General features: G+C 57.3%; 1 protein-coding gene across 3 annotated transcripts in view; it reads right to left on the bottom strand.

The window, feature by feature from the left end:
* Positions 1-1353: 1353 nt before the first annotated feature.
* The window catches only part of TMEM63B (transmembrane protein 63B), a 45657-nt gene continuing 26434 nt past the window's right edge, over positions 1354-20576 (bottom strand). For 2 of the 3 annotated variants that reach the window (XM_038761002.1, XM_038761004.1), the window contains 20 exons: positions 19837-19927; positions 17699-17736; positions 16989-17131; positions 16842-16893; positions 16555-16663; positions 15938-16008; positions 15168-15248; positions 13494-13617; positions 13264-13397; positions 12726-12863; positions 11781-11934; positions 11570-11676; positions 10798-10884; positions 10301-10366; positions 8872-9034; positions 8088-8193; positions 5954-6121; positions 2950-3065; positions 1806-1886; positions 1439-1645 (listed from right to left, as the gene is read on the bottom strand). In XM_038761002.1, the coding sequence (XP_038616930.1) occupies positions 1439-1645; positions 1806-1886; positions 2950-3065; positions 5954-6121; positions 8088-8193; positions 8872-9034; positions 10301-10366; positions 10798-10884; positions 11570-11676; positions 11781-11934; positions 12726-12863; positions 13264-13397; positions 13494-13617; positions 15168-15248; positions 15938-16008; positions 16555-16663; positions 16842-16893; positions 16989-17131; positions 17699-17736; positions 19837-19927 (2236 nt within the window). Of the gene's footprint in view, positions 1646-1805; positions 1887-2949; positions 3066-5953; positions 6122-8087; positions 8194-8871; positions 9035-10300; positions 10367-10797; positions 10885-11569; positions 11677-11780; positions 11935-12725; positions 12864-13263; positions 13398-13493; positions 13618-15167; positions 15249-15937; positions 16009-16554; positions 16664-16841; positions 16894-16988; positions 17132-17698; positions 17737-19836; positions 19928-20576 lie in introns of all 3 variants that reach the window. The other variant, XM_038761003.1, reaches the window with a different exon arrangement.

The raw sequence follows: 20576 nt of genomic DNA, 5'->3' as shown, positions 1-20576 counted from the left end.
TGTAAGATACAAGTGAGATAGGTTGGACACAGTCCCTGCCTCACAGGGGGTTCACAGCCTAAGTAGGAGGGAGAACGGGCAAACTGAGGCCCAGAGAAGTGAAGCGACTTGCCTGAGGTCACACAGCAAGCACGTGGCAGAGCCGGGATTAGAACCCAGGTCCTCTGACTCCAAAGCCCATGCTCTTTCCGTTAGGCCATGCTGTTTCTCTCTTTTCTCCCCTTCCTCCTTTTTCTCCATCCCTAAATAATAATAATGACACTTATTAAGCGTTTACCATGTGCAAAGCACTGTTCTAAGCGCTGGGGAGGTTACAAGGTGATCAGGTTGTCCCATGGGGGGGCTCACAGTCTTCATCCCCATTTTACAGATGTTACTGAGGCCCAGAGAAGTGAAGTGACTTGCCCAAAGTCACACAGCTGGCAAGTGGCGGAGCCGGAATTTGAACCCATGACCTCTGACTCCAAAGCCCGGGCTCTTTCCACTGAGCCACTCTGCTTCTCTATCCCAGCCCGTGCCCCCCAGCTAGTCCCAGGGGCCTTTGGGGAGACCTCGTCCAACAGAATCACCCTTCTCCCTCGGGGCGCCGAAACCCCCAAGAAAGTCCAGAATCAGATTCAGGATGCAGGAGAGGGGCTGGTTTCTTGAACTCACTGCTGGGTTAGAGGCCAGTCCTCCTCATCCCCCCAAGCCACCGACCACCCCCCACCCCCCAGGGCTGTCCTCAGGAGGTAGGGCAGGGGTCCTAAGGGCTTGGAGCCCTTTCCGGGCCCTGGGGGGGCTCAGACCTTTCAAGGGGCATTTGTTGGGGGAGCAGAGACCCAAACTCCCCGGCTCAGGCTTTTTCTTGTCATTTTTATTTTAAAGGAAAAAATAAAAGTGCAAAACCACCCCCCCACCACCCCAGAGACCCGCTTCTCACTGTTGGCCACACCCCCACCCCAGCCTTCCTGGGCGGCTGTGCCCCCCCACCCCCCCAGGACCCCTCCAGGACCCCCCCAGACTCATGCACTGAAGCCCCCCACCCCAATTAGGGCCTTGCACCCACCCCTTCCCTAGGTCTCCAGCCAGTGGCTCTCACTAACCCGGCCTCGGCTAGGCCCCCCCGGCTTCTGGGCTAGGCCCCGGGGGCGAGCACAAGCCTCCCTCCGGCCCCCCCCAGGCCCCCACTGCTCTGCCCCGGGCCTGCACGGGGCTGCATTCCTGGGTGGGCTCGTCCTTGAGGGGGTCCCGGGTTTCAATACCTCAATTAAAGCTGGGGTGGGGAGGAGAGGGGGTGGGCATGGGGGGGGGGGTTGTTTAAATCTAATAAGTTATTAGCGTTTTAGTGTCCTTGGGGAGGAGCAGGGGAGGGGAATCCGGGGGGCTGGGGGGGGGATCCCCCAGGGGCCAGCTCTGGGCAGGGAGGGAGGGAGCCTCCAGGGCCCCCCTAGCTCGGCTACTGATGGATCTCGTTTTCGATGAGGCTGTCTTCACATGACTGGAAGTCCGTGTCTGTCAGGGCGTCGGGCTGCCGCAGCAGCAGTTCCTCGTCCTGGGAGGGGGCTTCGTCTCGGGGGGCCGCGGGCCCCGGCCCGGCCTCCGCCCCGGCCCCCTCCCCGTCCCCCTCGGAGCCGGAGTCCTGCAGCACCTGAGCGATGTACTTCTGCGGGAGAAGATGGGGGTCCGAGACGGCCCGGTCAAGGTGGGCCGAGGTGGAGGGCGGCCGGGGGGACCGCTCTCTTCCTCGTCACCTCCATCTTCCCGCTTCCCCAAGGCCCCAAGCCACGGCTGGCAGTCACCGGGGGCGGGCGGGGGGGACTTACCGCAGATTTGGGGACAGCGATGCTGGACGGGGGCCGCCCGTTGCCCCTGGTGTCGGTGGAGTCGATTTCAGTGTGATCGATCTGCAGGACAACAGGTCAGGAAAGGAGGATCGGGAGAGAGAGGGGGGAGAAATCCAATCCCAGGCCCACGGGTTTCCCCTCCCGCTCTTCTGTCTCACAGTCCACAGCTCACCCCCTCGCACCTCTCAGCCCCCTTCCCTGGAATTTCCGCAGAAAGGCAGGGGTCTCCCACGCCGGGGCTTGGAATTCATTCAGTCGTATTTATTGAGCACTTACTTTGTGCAGAACACTGTACTACGCGCTTGGGAAGTACAAGTTGGCAACATATAGAGCCCAACAGTGGGCTCACAGTCTAGAAGATGAGCAAAGGGAGGTGGGGAAGATTCTGGGAGCCAGGACAGTCTCTTAGGGAGGATTCTGGGGGCACAAGCACGCCCAGAGGGAAGATTCTGGGAGTGGGAACACATCTTCAATCAATCGTATTTATTGAGCACTTCCTGTGTGCAGAGCACTGTACTAAGCGCTTGGGAAGTACAAGTTGGACAAGTGTACACATCGTACACATCATTCTAGACTGTGAGCCTGTTGTTCAATCAATCAATCGTATTTATTGAGCGCTTACGGTGTGCAGAGCACTGTACTAAGCGCTTGGGAAGTACAAGTTGGCAACATATACAGCCCAACAGTGGGAGTCTATGAGCAAAGGGAGGTGGGGAGGATTCTGGGAGCAGGGACAGTCACTTAGGGAGGATTCTGGGGGCACAAGCATCCCCAGAGGGAAGATTCCGGGAGTGGGAACACATCCTCAATCAATCAATCAATCAATCAATCGTATTTATTGAGCACTTACTGTGTGCAGAGCACTGTACTAAGCGCTTGGGAAGTACAAGGTGGAGGACTCTAGGAGCAGGGGCACTCCCACAGGGAGAATTTGGGGATCGGAGCACTTCCCCAGAGAGGGAGGATTCCGGGGGCACGAGCATTCCCAGGGGGAAGATTCTGGGAGTGGGAACACATCCTCAGGGAGGATTCCGGGAGCAGGGGCACTCCCACAGGGAGAATTTGGGGATCAGGGGCGCTTCCCCAGAGAGGGAGGATTCCGGGGGTGGGGCTGGCCTCTCACCTTGTAGTTGTGGGCGCTGAGGTATTTGAAGTGGCCAAAGCAGACGTGGCAGAGGCAGATGACGATGGTGATGACCAGAACGACGAATGTGAACATAGATGTGGGAGCCAGGAACCCTGAGGAGCGTGGCCGAGGGGGTGGACGGAAGAGGGATAGAGTGGGTGACTGTTTTAGGGGGGTGGACAGGCATCCATTATCTTCACCAAGACCCTCAGCCCATCCTGGGGCTCCTTCACCCTCCAGTTCCCCTCAAAGCAAACACGCTAGATCTTGCTTAGTTTTTCCCTGGTGGCCCAGGGGCCGCTAACTTGGAAATAATCCATCGCAGAATAATCAATCAATCAATCAATTGTATTTACTGAGCGCTTACTGTGTGCAGAGCACTGTACTAAGCGCTTGGGAAGTACAAGCTGGCAACATATAGAGACAGTCCCTACCCAACAGTGGGCTCACAGTCTAGAAGGGGGAGGCAGAGAACAAAACCAAACATGCTAACAAAATAAAATAAATAGAATAGGTAGGTACAAGTAAAATAAATAAATGGGGTAATAAATATGTACATACATATATACAGGTGCTGTGGGGAAGGGAAGGAGGTAAGATGGGGGGATGGAGAGGGGGACGAGGGGGAGAGGAAGGAAGGGGCTCAGTTCCTTAGTAATAATAATAATGGGTTCAGTAATAATGGTTTTTGTTAAGTCCTTACTATGTGCCAAGCGCTGGAGTAGATCCTGGGCATGTCATACATGTATATATGTATATACATATGTATATATTCATTCATTCAATCATATTTATTGAGCGCTGACTGTGTGCAGAGCACTGTACTGAGCGCTTGGGAAGTCCAAGTTGACAACATTATAGGGACGGTCCCTACCCAACAGCGGGCTCACAGTCTAGAAGGGGGAGGCAGACAACAAAACAAAACACATTAGCAAAATAAAATAAATAGCAAAATAAAATCGACAAAATAAAACAAATAGGGAATAAGGACTGTGTCCAATCTGATTATTTTGTTTCAACCCCAGCACTTGGTACAGTACTTGGAAGGCAGTAAGTGCTTAACAAATACTAACATTATTATTAATAATAATAAGAGTATACAACATACAAACATATGTATATATGTTTGTACAGGTTTATTACTCTATTTTACTTGTACATACTTACTATTCTATTTATTTTGTTAATGATGTACATTTAGCTTTAATTCTATTTGTACTGACGACTTGACACCTGTCCACATGTTTTGTTTTCTTGTCTGTCTCCCCCTCCTAATAATAATAATGATGGCATTTATTAAGCGTTTACTATGTGCAAAGCACTGATCTAAGCGCTGGGGAGGTTACAAGGTGATCAGGTTGTCCCACACAGTCAATCCCCATTTTACAGATGAGGTAACTGAGGCCCAGAGAAGTGAAGTGACTTGCCCAAAGTCACACAGCTGACAGTTGGCAGAGCCGGGATTTGAACCCAGGACCACTGACTCCAAAGCCCGGGCTCTTTCCACTGAGCCATGCTGCTTCTCTAGACTGTGAGCCTGCTGTTGGGTAGGGACCGTCTCTATATGTTGCCGACTTGGACTTCCCAAGCGCTTAGTACAGTGCTCTGCACACAGTAAGTGCTCAATAAATACGATTAAATGAATGAATAGAAACGAGGTCATTATTTAGGACAGTCTCTGTCTCACAGGGGCTAACCGTCTAGGTGGGGAGGGAGAACAGGTATTCAATCTCCACTTTACAGATGAGGTTACTAAAGCACAGAGGAAGTGACTTGCCCAAGGCTACACAGCAGGCAAGTGGCGGAGTTGGAATCATTCATTCAATCATATATATTAATAATGGCATTTATTAAGCGCTGACTATTTGCAAAGCACTGTTCTAAGCACTCCAAAGCCCGGGCTCTTTCCACTGAGCCACGCTGCTTCTCCATCCCAGCCCGTGCCCCCCAGCTACTCCCTTGGGCAAAATCACTTCTCTGGCCTCGGTTACCTCATCTGTAAAATGGGGATTGAGACTACGAGCCCTACGTGGGACAGGGACTATGTAAAATGGGGATTAAGGCTGTGAGCCCATCGTGGGACAACCTGATCAACATGTATCCTCCCCAGCGCTCAGAACAGTGCTTTGCACATAGTAAGCGCTTAACAAATGCCATCATTACTATTATTATTATTATTCTCTGGGCCTCAGTTCCCTCATCTGTAAAATGGGGATTAAGGCTGTGAGCCCATCGTGGGACAACCTGATCAACTTGTATCCTCCCCAGAGCTTAGAACAGTGCTTTGCACACAGTAAGAGCTTAATAAATGCCATCATTACTATTATTATTATTATTATTATTCTCTGGGCCTCAGTTCCCTCATCTGTAAAATGGGGATTAAGGCTGTGAGCCCATCGTGGGACAACCTGATCAACTTGTATCCTCCCCAGCGCTTAGAACAGGGCTTGGCACATAGTAAGCGCTTAATAAATGCCATTATTATTATTATTCTCTGGGCCTCAGTTCCCTCATCTGTAAAACGGGGATGAAGATTGTGAGCCCCCCGTGGGACAACCTGATCACCTTGTAAGCTCCCCAACGTTTGGAACAGTGCTTTGCACATAGTAAGCGCTTAATAAATGGCATCACCATCATTATTATTATAATTATTCTATTTCCTTCTCCGTTTTAAGGTCCGCCGCCGGCCCCCACGGAGCAGCGTGGCTCAGTGGAAAGAGCCCGGGCTTTGGAGTCGGAGGTCGTGGGTTCAAATCCCGGCTCCGCCACTTGTCAGCTGTGCGACTCTGGGCAAGTCGCTTCACTTCTCTGGGCCTCAGTTCCCTCATCTGGAAAATGGGGATGAAGACTGTGAGCCCCCCGTGGGACAACCTGATCACCTTGTATCTACCCCAGCGCTTAGAAGAGTGCTTTGCACGTAGTAAGCGCTTAACAAATACCAACATTATTATTATTATTATTATTATTATTATTATTATCTCACAGCCCCCAGCCGCCTCACCTGTGCGCATGGTGGAGAAAAACAGCAGCCAGAAGAGGCAGAGGATGGGAGCGGCCACCACCTGGTTCACGGCTCCCGAGTGGATCTTCTTGTCCAGCTTGGCGGGCAGGTAGGCGTAGTAGAGGTTGTACCTGTCCACCAGGTGCTTCAGCAGCATGTACATCAGCCCTGGGGAGACAGTCACGCCAGGGCCCGCCCCCCACAAAACCCCTGCCTCTGGACGCGGGGGGCCACAGTCGTGCCGGGGTGTGCCCCCGGACCCTCAGAGGACCCCTTCCTCTGGCTCGGGGAAGACGGTCACGCCGGGGCCCGTCTCCCAAGATAGCCCCTGGGTTCCCACGAGAACCCCTTCCTCTGGCCCGTGGGAGACGGCCATGCCCGGGGTGGCCCCCCCGAGGACCCTCTCCTCTGGCCCAGGAGATTCCTCTAGACTGTCAGCTCCTTTTGGGCAGGGAACATGTCCACCAGCTGTTTACTTTCCCAAGCACTTAAAACAATGCGCTGCATCCAGTAAGCACTCAATAAATACGATCTGATTGATGGTCACACCAGGGCCTGCCCCCTCGACGGACCCTAGACCCCCAGAGAACCCCCCTCCTCCAGCCAAGAGGAGACAGTTATGCCAGGAGCCCCCCGACCCTGCTGACCTCCAAACCTCTAGACGCCCCCTTTGCCTGGCTCAGAGGAGACTAACGCCAGGGCTACCACCACCATGCCGTCCCTGGCTCTGGGACCCCCAGAGACCCCCAGCTGTGCGACCCAGGACCCCCAGAGAACTCCCTTCCTCCAGCCCTGGGTCTAGGGCTCGCCTCGCTGACCTCTCAGGGAGTCCAATCCAGGTCCCTTTTCCAACCTTCAGGACACCCCCTTTCCCTGGCTCAGAGGAGACTAACGCCAGGGCTACCACCACCATGCCATCCCTGGCTCCGGGACCCCCAGAGACCCCCAGCTGTGTGACCCAGGACCCCCAGAGAACTCCCTTCCTCCAGCCCTGGGTCTAGGGCTCGCCTCGCTGACCTCTCGGGGAGCCCAATCCAGGTCCCTTTTCCAACCTTCAGGTCGCCCCCTTCGCCTGGCTCAGAGGAGACTAACGCCAGGGCTACCACCACCATGCCGTCCCTGGCTCCGGGACCCCCAGAGACCCCCAGCTGTGTGACCCAGGACCCCCAGAGAACTCCCTTCCTCCAGCCCTGGGTCTAGGGCTCGCCTCGCTGACCTCTCGGGGAGCCCAATCCAGTTCCCTTTTCCAACCTTCAGGACGCCCCCTTCGCCTGGCTCAGAGGAGACTAACGCCAGGGCTACCACCACCATGTCGTCCCTGGCTCCGGGACCCCCAGAGACCCCCAGCTGTGTGACCCAGGACCCCCAGAGAACTCCCTTCCTCCAGCCCTGGGTCTAGGGCTCGCCTCGCTGACCTCTCGGGGAGCCCAATCCAGGTCCCTTTTCCAACCTTCAGGACACCCCCTTTCCCTGGCTCAGAGGAGACTAACGCCAGGGCTACCACCACCATGCCATCCCCGGTTCCGGGACCCCCAGTTGTTTGACCCAGGACCCCCAGAGAACTCCCTTCCTCCAGCCCTGTGTCGCTGACCTCTCGGGGAGCCCAATCCCGGTCCCTTTTCCAACCTTCAGTTGTGGGAACTCTTCCCCGTCTCTGCTTGGGTCTGGGCTCCTGCATCTGCCCCAACCCATCTGCTTCCATCTTTCCTTGTTCCCTCTGGGGCAGGAGCGTGTTTGTGTGTGCGTATGAGTGACAGAGAGTGTGTGTGTGTGTGTTTGTGTGTGTATGAAATGCACAGGGTGCCGCTTCCAAACACACCCAGACACACACACACACACGAGAGGGCTGTGGGTTCCTCGGAGTGGGCCGGAGAGGGTGGCTGTGGGCAGAGTTGGGTAGACCTGCCGGCTTCTCCCGGCCCCGGAGAGGCCCCGAGGTCCGGTGGAGCTGATGCTGGGAGGTCACGGGGATCTATCTGATCTCCCAGCCCAGGGCTCTGGCCACAGCACCCTGCCCTGGGCGGTCCAGAGGGCCGGGGCGAGGGCGTCTGGCGGGGCCGGGGCGGGAGGGGACGGACGGGGATCGGCCTGAGTCCCCCCCAGCAGGGCCCAGGGCCCGGGCGGCGCTGCCTACCGAAGGGGACGATGATGGGGCAGGTGATGCTGTAGGTCATGACCACTGTGAAGACACACATCATCCAAGCGTAGGCCGCGCCGAACTGGAACTCATAGGCCTGGTGCTGGGGGGGAGAGGGGGCGGCAGCCGAGGGGGCCGGGGGGCGGCGAGGGGGCGAGTGTCAGGCCTTGGGAGAGGGAGGGGAAGGGCTGAGGTAGAAGGGATGGGGCTGGGGCGGGAATGGGAAGGGAGGAGTGGGACTGAGGGAAGATGGGAGGGATTGAGGAGGGAGGGGTGGGGCTGTGGAAGGAGGGATGGGGCCTGAGGAGGAAGTGGTGGGACTGGGAAGGGAGGGGCGGGGCGGAGCGCTTAGTACAGTGCTTTGCACGCTGTAAGCGCTCAATGAATATGCTCGAATGAATGAATGGAAAGAAGGGGCGGCTGAGGGGTGTGGCGGGGTGAGGAGTGGGGAAGGTAGGTAGGAGGAGCTGGGCTGGATGAGGGAACGGGAGAAGGAAACTGGGAAGGAAGGGCGAGGCAGGTGGGCAGGGAAGTTGGTGCGGGGCAGTGCCATCGAACGACTGGGCCTGAGCAGAGGCCGAAGGCCTCCGAGACCAGGGTCCCCGCAGGACCACAGTGCGAGGGTGCCCGCTCCTGGAAGTCACGACAGGCCGCAGGCTGGAGACACCAGTCTCCCCGCCGCTGCCACCTCCCTCTCCTCTCCTCTGCCGCCCGCGCCCCCAGTCACCCCGGCGGTCCTCCTGCGCCCGCCCCGTGCCCCCGGCGGGGCCGCCCGCCCTACCCGCTTGACGTTGCGCCTCTCGGCGGCGGAACGCGCGAGGCAGAGGCGGATCATGTACATGAGCAGCCCGGGGATGCGCAGCAGGTCCATGGCGTTGCCGATGAAGGCCGACGCGATCACGTAGTTCACGAAGAAGGCGCCGTTGTCCGGCAGGAACACGCACCTGGGGGCGGCCCCGGGCACCTCTACCACCTGGGCCGGTCCCGGGCCCCTGCCGTGGGCCGCGCCGATGCCAGCCGGCTCTGCCCGGGCCGCAGGAGACCTCCCTGGCCTTTGATGGTCCCGGCCTCCACCGTAGGCCTCTCCGGTGCCCGCCTGCCCTGGGCCTCTTCCCCAGTCTGTGCCAGTCACCCCTCTGCCCAGTGCCTGCCTGCCTCTTTTTTTTTTTTTAAATGGTATTTGTTAAGGGCTTACTATGTGTCAAGCGGTGTACTAAGCGCTGCGATAATAATAGTGATAGCATTTACTAAGCGCTTACTACGTGCAAAGCACAGTTCTAAGCGCTGGGGAGGTTACACGGTGATCAGGTTGTCCCACGGGGGGCTCACAGTCTTCACCCCCATTTGACAGATGAGGGAACTGAGGCCCAGAGAAGTGACTTGCCCAAAGTCACAGCTGACAACTGGCGGAGCAGGGATTTGAACCCACCACCTTTGACTCCAAAGCCCGGGCTCTTTCCACTGAGCCACGCTGCGGACACAGCCCCTGTTCCACGTGGGGCTCGCAGCCTAACTTGGGGGGAGGACGATTCAATCCCTATTTGACAAGTGCGACCGAGATGAGGTAACAGTGAAGACCGAGATGAGGCAACGGTGAAGTTAAGTGACACGTCCAAGGTCACACAGCAGACAAGCGGCAGGGTCGGGATTAGGATCCAGGTCCTCTGACTTTCAGGGCCGGGCTCTTTCTACAAGGCCAGGTTATGTTAGTCTGCCCCCGCTGAGGGTCTCCCCAGTGCCTGCTCCTCTGTGCCCCCCACTTTTTTAATGCTATTTGTTAAGCGCTTACTATGTGCCAGGCACTGTATTAAGCACCAGGATAGAAACAAGCTAATCACGTTGGGCAAAGTTCCTATCCAACGTGAGGCCTACTGTCTTAATCCCCATTTCACAGGTGAAGTAACAGGGGCACAGAGAAGCTAAATGACTTGCCCAAGGTCACACAGCAGACAGGTGGCGGAGCCAGGAATCAGAACTCAGGTCCCTCTCACTCCCAGACTCGTGCTCTATCCGCTAGGCCACGCTGCTTCTCCGAGATGCCACGTGAAACCCTAGGGTGTCCCTGGGTTTCCCACAGTCCCAGAGCCTGTGTTCCTCCCGTGCCCAATCTGTGGCCCCCCCGAAGGTTCAAGACACCCCCAGTCCGTGCCCGCTTCCTGCCCCGTGCCCAAAACGCCCACGACGCCCTACGGGTTCCAACCATCACTCACTCAAACCGCACGGCCCCTTCGGCCAGGAACTTCTTGTCAAAGAGCCAGCGGAAGAAAACGTCGAGGCTGGAGGTGGGGGAGAGGAGAGGAAAAAGGGTGGGTGGGGGACACGGGGTTATTCCTGGGCTTGGAGGAATGGGCTTTTCCAACATCCCTGCCCTAGCCCTCCCGCCGATGCCAACCCCCTTCCGCGGGGGTCGGGCTCATCTCCATCCGAGTTGGGGGAGACTCGGCTCCCGCTCCTCGCTGCCGTTCTCTCCCGACTGCTCCGGCTTTCTCGGCGCTCTCCTCTTCCTTCCCCAACCCCTCTGCCCAACTCTCTCGGGCCTCTCTTCTGGCCGCTCCCGGCAGCCCCAACCCCCATCATCATCATCAATCGTATTTATTGAGCGCTTACTATGTGCAGAGCACTGTACTAAGCGCATGGGAAGTACAAATTGGCAACATAATTGCCAACCATAATTGCCATAATTGCCAAATTGGCAACCCCCACTCACCTGCTCAGCCCCAGAGAGGGTAGTAGCAGCACCATGAAGATGAGGAAAGTGTAACACTTGTGCATTGTCGTCCGGTTCTCCCCCGAGCTGGCCCGGGTGCGAAAAAATGGAGGGGAGGGTCAGTGTGGGGGCAGCACACTGGGGAAGAGGGGCCGTGACCCCTCAGTGGTCAGAGCCCCTTGGGGTTCCCTAGACCAAAACCTCCAGCTTGGGCATCCCGCCTACTCCATCGGAAATAGGTTTCCCCGAGCAACTGCGGCCGGCAGGGCACCTCTTCCAGGAAGGCTTTCCAGATTTGGGCCCTCCGACTCCGGCCGAACCCAGCTCCCTTCCCCAGTGCTTGGCTCAGTCTGAGCTCTCGAGCATCCATCCCGTTCTGCCCGTCTCCTGTGCTGTGCAGTGGCTCAGCTCTGTCCCACGAGATTGCCTGCTTGCCCCTGGACCAGACCGCACCGTTATTTTGTTAATATGTTTTGTTTTGTTCTCTGTCTCCCCCTTCTAGACTGTGAGCCCGCTGTTGGGTAGGGACCGTCTCTATATGTTGCCAACTTGGACTTCCCAAGCGCTTAGTCCAGTGCTCTGCACACAGTAAGCGCTCAATAAATATGACTGAATGACTGAATGAATCCATCCGGCCGCCCCGGACGTTTTTGGCGGTTCCGCCATCTGGAGGGACCGGGCCGGACCGGGTGACGTCTGACCCTTCGGTCTGGGCACTCCCTCCTAGCTCCCAGGTCCGGAAAGCGCTCCAAGATGTCCCGGGGGGTCTCACCGTGTCCAGTGAGCCTCGAAGAAGGCTGAATAGTATACGATGGTAGGAAGCAGGGCAGAGAAACACCACAGCAGCAACGTAGGGAAGAACTGGGTGATTATGGGGTTCTGCGGAACAAGGGGGGGACAACAAAAATCAGCCCTCGCTCCCCTTGCCTCGTTCCCCGCCCCCCCGGAAGAAGCGGGCTGAGGGCAGGGGCTCTCGGGCTCACGTTGAGGTATTCCACGGGCTTGGTGACATTGAACTTGTCCATGGTGGTGATGATGATGGCGGGTGTGGTGAGGAAGAAGAGCAGGATGAAGAGGACCACGTTGATGACCAGGCACCGGAGCCACCAGACCACGCCACGGATCGACAGGTGCTCCCTGTCGGGGGGAACGGCGTGGTGAGGGGGTGACGGAGAGGCCTTGCCCGCCCCTCGCCCTGCACCTCCACTGTCCCTAGCCCCCTTCTTATTCTACGGCCTAGAGAAGCGGGTCTGGGAGACAGGAGACCTGGGTTCTAGTCCCAGCTCTGCCCATTGCCTGCTCTGTGTCCCGGATTAAGCCACTTCGCTTCTCTGGCCCTCAGTTTCCTCATCTGTAAAATGGGGATGCCCAGCCTCCTTTCCCCATACACCGTGAGCCCCACGTGGGACACAATCCAACCTGATTAGCTTGTACCTACCTCGGCGCTTAGTACAATGCCTGGCACATAGTAAGCGCTTAACAAATACCCTTCAAAAAAATAATAAAGTAAAAATCGGTGAGCCTCATGTGGGACGGGGACTGCATCTCTGATGTCACTGAACCTACCCAAGAGCTAGTGTTGGGCACATTGTAAGCATTTAATACCACAATGATTATTATTATAATTATGACCATTTTTTACTCTCCCAGGCTCTAGCTCTACCTCTCCCATCCCACTCCGCTTTCCCCGGACCGTCTCCCGATTCTCTGCTCCAATTCCCTCCAGTCTCCCCTATCCCAACTTCCCGCTTCCTCAGCAAGGCTTCCTTAGTCCCCAGAGCCCCCTCTCCACTTTCTTCCTCCTGGCTCTCCATCTTCCCCCAGCCAGGACCCACCCAGTGACAGCCCCCACCCTTCTCCCATCTCATCCCATTTCCCCTGCCCAGGCCCCTCCTCACGCCCCATGCCCTCCGTTGCCGGCCCCTCACCAGTAGATGTTCTGAGGGTCGGGGGCGTAGGTGACCGTCCAGTTGGAGATGTGGAGGGATTCGCTGCAGGAGGAGGAGTGGGGCTCCCCTCGGCACTTGCAGCCCTGACACTTGCAGACGTTGAAGTCTTTCAGGATTCTGTCAGCAGTCAAGCGGGAGGAGGAGAAGGAAGAGATGGATGGGGAGGAGGAGGAAGAGGTGGAGGTAGAGGATGGGGAGAAGGAGGAAGAGGAGGAGGTGGAGGACGGGAAGCGGAGGAGGGAGAGGATGGAGAGAAGGAGGAAGAGGAGGAGGGAGAGGATAGAGAGAAGGAGGAAGAGGAGGAGGTGGAGGATGGGAAGAGGAGGAGGGAGAGGATGGAGAGAAGGAGGAAGAGAAGGAGGAAGAGAAGGAGGTGGAGGATGGAGAGAAGGAAGAAGACGAGGAGGTGGAGGACAGGGAGAAGGAGGAAGAGGAGGAGGTGGAGGAAAGGAAGAGGAGGATGAGGGTGAGGAAAGGGTGGGATCAAGGCTCCAGGTGGAGGCCGAGGACGACTCACATGGCGGTGACGGTCTCGTTGTGGAATGTGACAAAGGCCATGCCCAAGGGCTTCTCATTCACTTTCTCCTTCTCTTTCTTGTAGTCTTCTTTCAGACGCTGCTCCAGCTGTGTGTAGTACTCGATGGCCTCCACCTGGAGGGGTGGGACGGCCACCGAGTCACGGTCAGCGGGCTCTGGTCGCGCCCCAGGGTGTGGGCCTGGACCGTCCCCGCCTCCCGCTCCGGGTACCTGCTCGCAGCCACGGACGACGCAGCAGCAGAGGTGACCGCAGGGTTTGGGGTTGATCATGGCTGGGACGTTCTCCTTGCTTTGCAGGTTGGTGAAGTACAGCTTCCCCCGCTCGGCCTTCTTCCTGTTTGGCACCATCCCCGGATCACTGCCTGCCCCCCGCCGAGTACCCCCTCCCCGGTCGCTGCCGCGTCACCCTGGGTCCCCCCTGGAGGGCAGTTCCCCTGGTCTAGGAGGATGGGGAGAAGAAGGAAGAGGAGGAGGTGGAGGATGGGGAGGAGGAGGAGGATGGGGAGAAAGAGAGAGAGGAGGAGGTGGAGGACAGGGAGAAGGAGGAAGAGGAGGAGGTGAAGGATGGGGAGAAAGGGAGAGGAGGAGGTGAAGGATGGGGAGAAAGGGAGAGGAGGAGGTAAACGACGGGGAGAAGGAGGAAGAGGAGGAGGTGAAGGACAGGGAGAAAGGGAGAGGAGGAGGTGGAGGACAGCAAGAAGGAGGAAGAGGAGGAGGTGGAGGATGGGGAGGAGTAAGAGGATGGGGAGAAAGAGGGAAAGGAGGAGGTGGAGGGCTGGGAGAAGGAGGAAGAGGAGGAGGTGGAGGACAGGAAGAAGGAGGAAGAGGAGGAGGTGAAGGACGGGGAGAAGGAGGAAGAGGAGGAGGTGAAGGATGGGGAGAAGGAAGAAGAGGAGGAGGTGAAGGACAGGGAGAAAGGGAGAGGAGGAGGTGGAGGACAGTGAGAAGGAGGAAGAGGAGGAGGTAGAGGGTGGGAAGAAGGAGGAAGAGGAGGAGATGTAGGATGGGGAGAAGGAGGAGGATGGGGAGAAAGAGGGAGAGGAGGATGGGGAGAAAGAGGGAGAGGAGGAGGTGGAGGGCTGGGAGAAGGAGGAAGAGGAGGAGGTGAAGGACAGGGAGAAGGAGGAAGAGGAGGAGGTGAAGGTCGGGGAGAAGGAGGAAGAGGAGGAGGTGAAGGTCGGGGAGAAGGAGGAAGAGGAGGAGGTGAAGGATGGGGAGGAGGAGGAAGAGGAGGAGGTGAAGGATGGGGAGAAGGAGGAAGAGGAGGAGGTGAAGGACGGGGAGAAGGAGGAAGAGGAGGAGGTGAAGGACGGGGAGAAGGAGGAAGAGGAGGAGGTGAAGGACAGGGAGAAAGGGAGAAGAGGAGGTGAAGGACGGGAGAAGGAGGAAGAGGAGGAGGTGAAGGACGGGGAGAAAGGGAGAGGAGGAGGTGGAGGACAGTGAGAAGGAGGAAGGGGAGGAGGTGGAGGATGGGAAGAAGAAGGAGGAGGAGGAGGATGGGGAGAAAGAGGGAGAGGAGGAGGTGGAGGGCTGGGAGAAGGAGGAAAAAGAGAACAGGGGAAGGAACCAAAGCCAGCCTGTCTCCCTCCATGTGTCCTAGGGCTCCCGGGAGTCTCTTCTTTTCTGGTGCCGACAACCCCATCAGCAGGGAGAAAACCCACCAATTCGTCCTGCCCCGATCCACCTCCCCTCCCCTCCCACCAGCCCTCGCCCTCAGCCTTCTCCCGACAGAGTCACCCTGCCACCCTCCCCTGGCGCAGCATCATGGACAATAGCCCACAGTGCCTCCTATGAAGCTGGGGGTGGGGGGAGCATCTGCTGGGTCCCAAGGGAGCGGGCCAGCACTGGGGGCATTGAGAGTTGGGGGAGGAGGATGCCCATTACCTCTCGGCGTCCAGAGACATGAGTCTGGCCACGTTGTAGCAGGGCCGAGCCTCTAGCACTGTACAATTCGAATAGGCCTCCCTGGAATAGAGACCCCCGACGCCCTGCCGGTCACAACTGAAGCCCACCCCCTCTCCCCAGGTACTCCCTCCAAACCCCCGCTTTTCCCTTGGCACCACCAGTGCCTGGGAACTTTGACCCCCAGCCCCCACCTCCCAGCCCTGCGCCCCATCCAGACCCCAAATAAACCAGGCCCGAGAGCTGCCGCCTCTCTTTCTCTCCCTTCAAGAAGACCCTCTGTGGGGCAGGGCAGGTGTGTTCGCCTGCACGTACATTGTGCCGGAGGCGGGGTGTGTACTGTGTTTCTCCACAGGCATGCACCGTGTGAGTCATATCTAATGTGCACGGGTTGTGTGCGTGCTTCTCAATGCAACATGCCAACCCGCAGGTGTTTCTGCGGGTAGTGTGTATGTGGATGGGCTGCCTGTGACCGACGGTGAGCCCGTTGTTGGGTAGGGACCGTCTCTGTATGTTGCCAACTTATCTTCCCAGAGAGTGCTCTGCACACACTTTGTCCAGCCTGATTAATTTGTATCTACCCCATTGCTTGGAAAAGTGCTTGGCACATAAGTGCTTAGCAAGTACCCCAATTATTATTAGAGGTGACCAGCTGGAGTCATTCTGGACCCGAACCCGAAGGGTTAGGAGGGAGGGGGTCCCGGGGAGGGGACCCACGGACAGCACGTCGGGAGGGCTGGGGAGTGACTCACTCAAAGTGTTTCTTGATCTTCTCGGACTCTGCATACTTGGAAATGCCGTTGATGAACAGGGTGCGCTTTACCTGGGGGCGGGAGAGAGGGAGGATGGTTCTGGAGGCTGGCTGGTCCCTCGCCGGGAACGAAAGTTGTGGGGGCAGCAAGAGTGCGTGTCTATGTGTGTGTTGATATGAGGGACACGGGGCCCAGGATGAGGTGGTTGTGTGGGGAGCAACAAGGGGCCGGGCTAGCCCCACACAAGAGGCCGCGGCCCGAAGCGCCGGGAGACCCAAGGGCGACAGATGACGGCAAACGGGAAGCCGGACTCAGCTCTGCCGAGCCTTGCCTTTCCCGGGGTGTCCAGGGCCACGGCGTTGGATCTGGGATGCTCTTCCTGCTCACGCGGACTGGGAGTCCCTCGTGGGGCAGGATCCCCCGGCTAACTGACCGTCGGGCGTTTCCCGGGCGCTCAGTACGGCACGGCTTGGAGCGTAGTGAGTGCTTCGTACGCATGTGTGATCATCACGATGCCTGAGCCTCGTGGGTGGCGGGGGACAGCTGGGCCTTAGGCTGAAGTTTCGGGGAGCCCGGGGGCTGGGGCAGAGAAGGGGGCTTGGGGAGCCCCGACTCACCAGGTCGTCTTCCTTGTAGCGCATCTTCGAGGTGTGACGCCGCATGCTGTAGACGGTCAGCAGCAGGTACAGGAAGGCGAACGAGGTGTGCAGCCACAATAGGTTGTTCCTGCCCGGACCGGAGGGCTGGCGTGGGTGCCGGAGTCGCCTCCCCCTGCCCATCGGACCACCACACTCTGCCCCCCCGCCCCTCCCCAGCTCCCTATCCACTGGGATAACCGCCCCTTCCGTCCCTCCGCCACCATTCCAGGCGGAAGAGGCAGGACCTCTCCCCGTCTCCCACTTACCCAGAATTTAGGTTGGCTATCGTCGTCCTGCCAAAGCTGTAGGCGTTGTTCTCTGAGGGCAGGGACGGGACGGGGAATTGAGGTTAAGGCCCTGGGACCCTCGGCCCCGCCGCCAGCCCCCGTCCCTCCTCAGGCCCGGCCACTCACCCAGCAGGTCCCCCGAGAAGTTGACGGGCAGCACGATGCCCACGGAGAGGACCCCTATGGCCACCAGGAGCCCGATGATGTGGCGCTGGAAGGACAGGTAGTGGACGGCGTCCGCCCCGCACTTATCCCGGATTTCGTCGTCCCTGGCGGGGGGTGAGGGACGGGGGTGGGATTACAGGTGGGGAGCCGGCCGGCCGGCCGGTAGCCCGTCGGCCCGCTCCCCGGAGACCCCGGGCTTGACGATCGCATCGGAAGTGAGCTCCTGATGGCTCTGGGGATGAGGGAGGGGAGGAGAGTCTAACCTGGACTGGCTCTCTCTGCCTGCTGAGACTTTGCTGCTGGGACTTTGTTACATGCTGCCGGTTTCTGGGATTTAGCCACTCTCTGCCTGCTTCTGGGACTTAGCCACTCTCTGCTTGCTGCTGGGACTCTTTCACTTGGCCTGTTGCCGGGACTCTGTCGCTTTCTCTGCCTGCCGTTGGGCAAGATGCTCTCTCCAGGCTGGTTGCAGCTGACCCTGCTGGGGGCCCAGGGGTCTTCCTGGGGGGCCAGCCTGGCCCTGGCAGGGATGGGGGTGGGCAGAACTGAGGCCCGGAGGGGAGGGGTTGGAGGAATCCAGTACAGCCCTGGGGAGAAGGGGTGGGAGGGGTCTTCTGGCAGGTTGGGGGGGGTCAATGGGGGTTTCTCTCTCTGGGGCCTTGCTCACTTACTTTATCCTGAAGATGGCTGTCAGCCAGGAGCAGAAACCCTGCAGGGGACAAGGTGAGAGGGGCAGTTGGAGGGAAAATCCTCTTCCCTTCTCCTTCCCAAGGTCAGAGCCCTGCCCTCTCCCGCTATAGCTGCGGGACCCAAAGGGAATAACCATCATCATCACTGTGGTATTTATTAAGCACTTACTACACGCCAGGCACTGCACTAAGCGATGGGGTAGATACAAGCAAATCGGGTTGGACTTCCCTCAGCCCCCCACCGCACCCTTACAGCCCTTGTCTTTTTTTCCATGGAATTTGTTAAGCGCTTACTATGCGCCAGGCACTGTACTAAGTGCTGGGGTAGACACACGCCAATCAGGTTGGACAGAGTCCATGTCCCCTCACCCACCACACCCCCAGTCTTCCCCTTCCCTGCTTGATCTTTTCAGTTCTAGTCATTGTACGATCTCACCAACTCTGAAATCCCTCTATCCGACCACAATCAATCAATCGTATTTATTGAGCGCTTACTGTGTGCAGAGCACTGTACTAAGCGCTTGGGAAGTACAAGCTGGCAACGTATAGAGACCACAACCTCCTCACCCGCCTTCCCTCCTGCTCCCCACGACTGTCCTGTCCCCCGACAGAGATTCTGATCTCTTGACACCCCCTCCTACTATCCCAAGTCATCAAGACCCATTTCTACCATCTCTGAAATCCCGTCCGGTGACCTCAGCTCTCGCATCAAAACAAATGCATTTGAACTTTTGAGAAAACTACGTTTCTGAATCCTGTTGCCGTATCTGAAAATGTGGGTATCGCTTGATGATAACTCCTTCCTACAAGGTAGGCCTGTGAGCTCGTCTCTATTCTGTAAGCTCGCTGTGGGCCGGGATTGTGTCTGTTTGTTATACCGTATCTCCCAAGCGCTGCAGTGCTCTGCACACAGTAAGCACTCAATAAACGTGATCGACCGACAACACTACTGTATGGTGCTGTATATATGTATATATGGTTCCACATATTTATTACTCTATTTATTTATTTATTTATTTTACTTGTACATATCTATCCTATTTATTTTATTTTGTTAGTATGTTTGGTTTTGTTCTCTGTCTCCCCCTTTTAGACTGTGAGCCCACTGTTGGGTAGGGACTGTCTCTATATGTTGCCAATTTGTACTTCCCAAGCGCTTAGTACAGTGCTCTGCACATAGTAAGCGCTCAATAAATACGATTGATGATGATGGTGTTCTCCTAAGCATTCATTACAGTGCTCGGCACACAGTAAGCACTCAATAACCACGATCGACTGACAACACTATTGTATGATGCTCTCCTGAGCACTTAGTATAGTGTTCTGCACACAGTAAGCGCTCAGTAAATACCTCTGGTTGCTCGGCTGGCCGGCCCACTTCCGAACCAGATGCAGGCTGGAGTAGAGGAGGGAAAACCCCTCTCTGGAATCTTTAGCCCCGGAAAGTGGCCAGTAAACCCAGGCCGGACCTTTGTGCCTCCACGGGAATTTATCCATCCGACCTCAGCCCCTCAAGGAACCGGGCTGTCTCCCTCCTCCGCCCCTTCCCACGACACTAATAATTGTGGTGTTTATTAAGTGCTTACTACGTGCCAGACTGTTCTAAGCGCTGGGGTGCATACAAGCTAGTCAGGTTGGACACAGTCCCTGTCCCACATAATAATAATAATGATGGCATTTATTAAGCGCTTACTATGTGCAAAGCACTGTTCTAAGCGCCGGAGAGGTTACAAGGCGATCAGGTTGTCCCACAGGGGGCTCACAGTCTTCATCCCCATTTTACAGATGAGGCCCTGCGAAGTGAAGTGACTTGCCCAAAGTCACACAGCTGACATGTGGAGGAGCCATGACCTCTGACTCCAAAGCCCGGGCTCTTCTCCACTGAGCCACGCTGCTTCTCATAGCTCCACGTGGGGCTCCCCGTCTCAATCCCCATTTTCCAGATGAGGTAACTGAGGCCCAGAGAAGTGAGGTGACTCGCAAGTGGCGGAGCCGGGATTAGAACCCAGACCCTTCTGACTCCCACTCTATCCGCTAAGCCGCGCTGCTTCTCACGGACGGACGGACGGAGGATGCTCCCCGCTCGGCCCGGGAAAGGGGGATGGGGAAGACGGACTCACGTTGTCCCTCTGGTCGAAGTCCAGGGAGCTGGAGACGGAGGTGAGACGCTCGTAGCGGTCGTGGCTGTCCGCGTGCATCGCCGAGGCCACGCTGCGGGGGGATAACGGGGACGGGGGCGGGGACGGACCGGATTAACGGGGGCCCCGGGGTCCGGCGGAGGGCCGCTAGCCGGAGCCCCGGTTCCAGAAAAGGCACACGAGAGACACAAGCACAGAACGGAGACCCCCCGCTACCTGGTGGCGATCGGCTCGGGAGGGAGGTCAGAGACCCGGGCCCACTCCAACCCCTTCCTCCGATTATCCCGTGTGTGAATACTTTGGCATCCGTCTGCCCTTTTAGAGTAAAAGCCCCTTCAGGGCAGGGGATGGGACTCGTGCTTCTGGTGGCTTTTCCCGAACGCTCAGTACAGCGCATCACCCCCAGTGGGCCCTCAGTAAATATAATAATAATAATAATGATGGCATTTACTAAGCGCAGCACTGTTCTAAGCGCTGGGGAGGTTACAAGGTGATCAGGTTGTCCCACGGGGGGCTCACAGTCTTAATCCCCATTTTACAGATGAGGGAACTGAGGCCCAGAGAAGTGAAGTGACTTGCCCAAAGTCACACAGCTGACAGTTGGCGGAGCCGGGATTTGAACCCATGACCCCGTGATCTTTCCACTGAGCCAAGCTGCTTCTCTAATATATCTCTTCTAAGCATATAATATATGCTTCTCTAAATATCATTACTGTTACTAC

This window comes from Tachyglossus aculeatus, chromosome 19 (genome assembly GCF_015852505.1).
Source record: "Tachyglossus aculeatus isolate mTacAcu1 chromosome 19, mTacAcu1.pri, whole genome shotgun sequence".
NCBI classification, from domain to species: Eukaryota; Metazoa; Chordata; class Mammalia; order Monotremata; family Tachyglossidae; genus Tachyglossus; species Tachyglossus aculeatus.
Note: the sequence above shows the minus strand (reverse complement) of the source record. Positions and strands in the feature narration are given on the sequence as shown.